This window comes from Tachysurus fulvidraco, chromosome 19, assembly GCF_022655615.1.
Source record: "Tachysurus fulvidraco isolate hzauxx_2018 chromosome 19, HZAU_PFXX_2.0, whole genome shotgun sequence".
Classification (NCBI taxonomy): domain Eukaryota; kingdom Metazoa; phylum Chordata; class Actinopteri; order Siluriformes; family Bagridae; genus Tachysurus; species Tachysurus fulvidraco.
Window position 1 is genome coordinate 19,049,487 of NC_062536.1, and position 3,181 is coordinate 19,052,667.

General features: G+C 38.9%; 1 gene segment (V, D, J or C); it reads left to right on the plus strand.

Annotated features, from left to right (window-relative positions):
• Positions 1 to 1,072: 1,072 nt before the first annotated feature.
• On the plus strand, positions 1,073 to 1,706 carry LOC125139519. The segment is given in 2 exon segments: positions 1,073 to 1,178; positions 1,277 to 1,706. Coding segments are annotated over 2 exon segments (414 nt in total).
• Positions 1,707 to 3,181: the final 1,475 nt, after the last annotated feature.

A 3,181-nucleotide genomic window follows, 5' to 3' on the forward strand; every position in this document is an offset into this window, starting at 1 on the left:
TTAATATTATTGGCTTATATTCCTCATAAGCGTGCATTAAAACCTCCAACTCCGCCTCTGTGAAATACGCCGCTCTCTTTTTATCGCTTTGAGTTTCCATGGTGACTCGTGAAATCGGCGATCCTTTGAAAATGTCTTTATATATGCACCGTGCACGCGCATAAACTCTGGGTAACCAGTTGGAGGTTGATTAAACTAACTCTTCTCAGGTGTTTTGGACCCGACATACTCATGGTGTGCCTGTTTGGGGTAAATCAACCCCGAGGTTATGATTTATCAAATGGTAAGTTAACCAAACTTTCTGGAATACCCCACAGGTTAGCTGTGTACAGTATGTTGCCATGGTGACCTGCCCAGCCTAAAAGCTGTATTGTTTCACTTTGGGTTATGAGTTTAACCCTGAAATCCTGCTTTGTGGTACATCCTATGTTTATTTAAAGGGAGTAGAGTGAGTACAAACAGCTGAGTGTCATTAGTAATCAGGTAAATGTGAACAGCTTGACTGGAGATCATGTGATGAAGTTACACACTGAGGATCATGGGAGTTGTGTTGGATGTAGATTAAGTTAAAAACGTGTCTAGATTTACATGAATCTTAACCACCAGGGTGCAGTGTGACACCTTAAATACATTCAATGCTGAAATCAGGCAGCTGCTAAACAGCTGGAAATTCATAAAAGACCAGATTCATGATTGCAGCTGGATCCAGGACTTGTTTAATCTGTTCTGGTAAAATCTCACAAAGTTATGAATCCTCTGTACTCTGTAGGATTGTCCTCCTCCTACTGCTGCTGTTCTGTCTCAGACTAAATGACATGAATTAAGTGTAAATCTGATTCCTTATAAAGTTACAGACAGTTTTTCAGTAGTAGTGTTGAAGACCTGCTGTGTGATTATTAATTCAGAACAAGGTTAGAATTAAGGTTATTATTTCAGAATAACTGTCAGATAATGATCAGAACACAATCGAAAGAGAGAGCAGTGAGGTGTAAGTGAGATTTGCATGAACATTTTTCCCAGAATAGCACTTGGTGTCTCATGCTTCAGTGCTCTGTGAGTGTTTATAGCCCTGTGACTTTAACACTTCATGACTGAGAGCTGCTGCTCAGCAACTTCACCCACAGCAACCATGACTTTGATCAGCGTCTTCATCTGCACACTGGCCCTCTGGACTCAAGGTGAGAGTTTAACATCAACTCACAGCCTCACACACTTCATTTCATACTAATTCTACACCACTTTAGAGCACAGAAACACAATCTATGTTTCTCTTCAGGATCCAGAGGTCAGGTGACTGTGACTCAGACTCCTTCAGTGCAAACTGTTGCTCCAGGAAACACAGTCACCTTCAACTGTAAAACCAGTGTGGCTAGTGGTAGCAACCTACACTGGTACCTGCAGAAACCTGGAGAAGCTCCTAAACTCCTGATCTACGCTGCTACTAGCAGACAGTCAGGGATTCCAGATCGTTTCAGTGGCAGTGGATCTAATACTGACTTCACTCTGACCATCAGAGGAGTCCAGACTGAAGATACAGGAGATTACTACTGTCAGAGTGTACATGTGATCAGTAGTAACTTGGTGTTCACACAGTGTTAGAGCGTCGTACAAAAACCTCGGTCAGTGAGACTGCACAGAGAAACACTGCTGCAGCTGGGAGTGACTGCAGGTGCTGAGGGGGAGGATGTGATACAGCACAATGACACACACTGTGGACCAGAGAAAACACACCACACTAACTCACTAATGCACACACACACACACACACACACACACACACACACACACACACACACACACACACACACACACACACACACACACACACACAAACTGACTAATGCACATAACATTAACATTCATTAAATAAAGACACTGACAATTAATTGAACATATTTATTATTAATAAACTATTAGATTAGGATTTTCTTTATAAAGTTATCAAAGACAAAAAATCAGCAGCACAGTCAACAACCTGAACATAACAACCACATGTAAAGTTTGACTAATCCCACCAGGTCTTACAGAAAGTGTGATTAATCCCTTGTGCTCCTGATGAATCCCACTTCACTCAGTCTCACAGAACAAACGTTTCCATACAACTTATTTGCAGAACCTTCTGTATGTTGAGTATCAGTGTATTGGCACAAGAACATGTTGCATAGCAAAGTATCAAACTTTCACTTGACTGCTCCGTATGTCCCATTCTACACTAATGTAATTTAACCACACCCACCTCTACCACTAAACTACATCAACATAACTCACATGTAATAAATAGCTTTACTTCTTTTTTCATCAAATTCAGCACAGATAAATACATGTCTAAAGGTTGTGCTGTTTATGACATGATCACTCTGATGATTTGATGATCAAACTTTTCTACAAACACAATCAGAACTGTAACTTGGTAGGAAACAAGGAAGATCTCTGTATTTTCTCTAACCTAAAGACTTTATAACACAAAATAATGCTGCATTTTGAAAGTACTTGTTTTGATGTACCACATTAGCACATGAGCTGCAAAGCTGATTGTGTTTGAAGAGAAGATAGAACAGGGGTTCCTGAGGGGTTACTGAACTTTATAGGTAATTGACCCCAAATGGCCTTTATGAATGTCCTGTGACCCCCAAGACGTTATCATCTACACTTTTTTAATTCATTATTAGATGGGTAAAGTTTAAAGTTACTTTAATTTGTATATTTTTTTTATTTAAATTATTTACACTAGATCTGCAGGTTTATTTTTATTCAAGGTTCCTGAACTTTATAGGTAATTGACCCCTTTATGAATTTCTTAAAAAAAAAAAACCCTCACACTGGTTTATCAGTTTAGAGCAGTGAGATATGTAAAAAGTTTAACGTTACTTTAAGTTGTGTATTTTTTTTTATTTAAATTAATTACACCAGATCTGCATCTGAATTTGGCAGAAATATTTTTTTTTCTGTTCATTGTTTTTTTCTTTATCTCCCCATTAAAGTCATGTTTGTGAGCAGTGAAAAACATTTAACCTTTTAGTTAACAAGTTTGTTTTCACTCGTGTGCGGCAGACACGATCCCACTCGCTCCCCAGTCCAGTTCCTCAGTCATTTGTTCGTTTGTTTATTGTTTTTAGGGTTTTTTATTGGGGGCTGTTTGTGAGGACAGAAAATATGCTTTAATCAGGTAGTTTTTCACGTG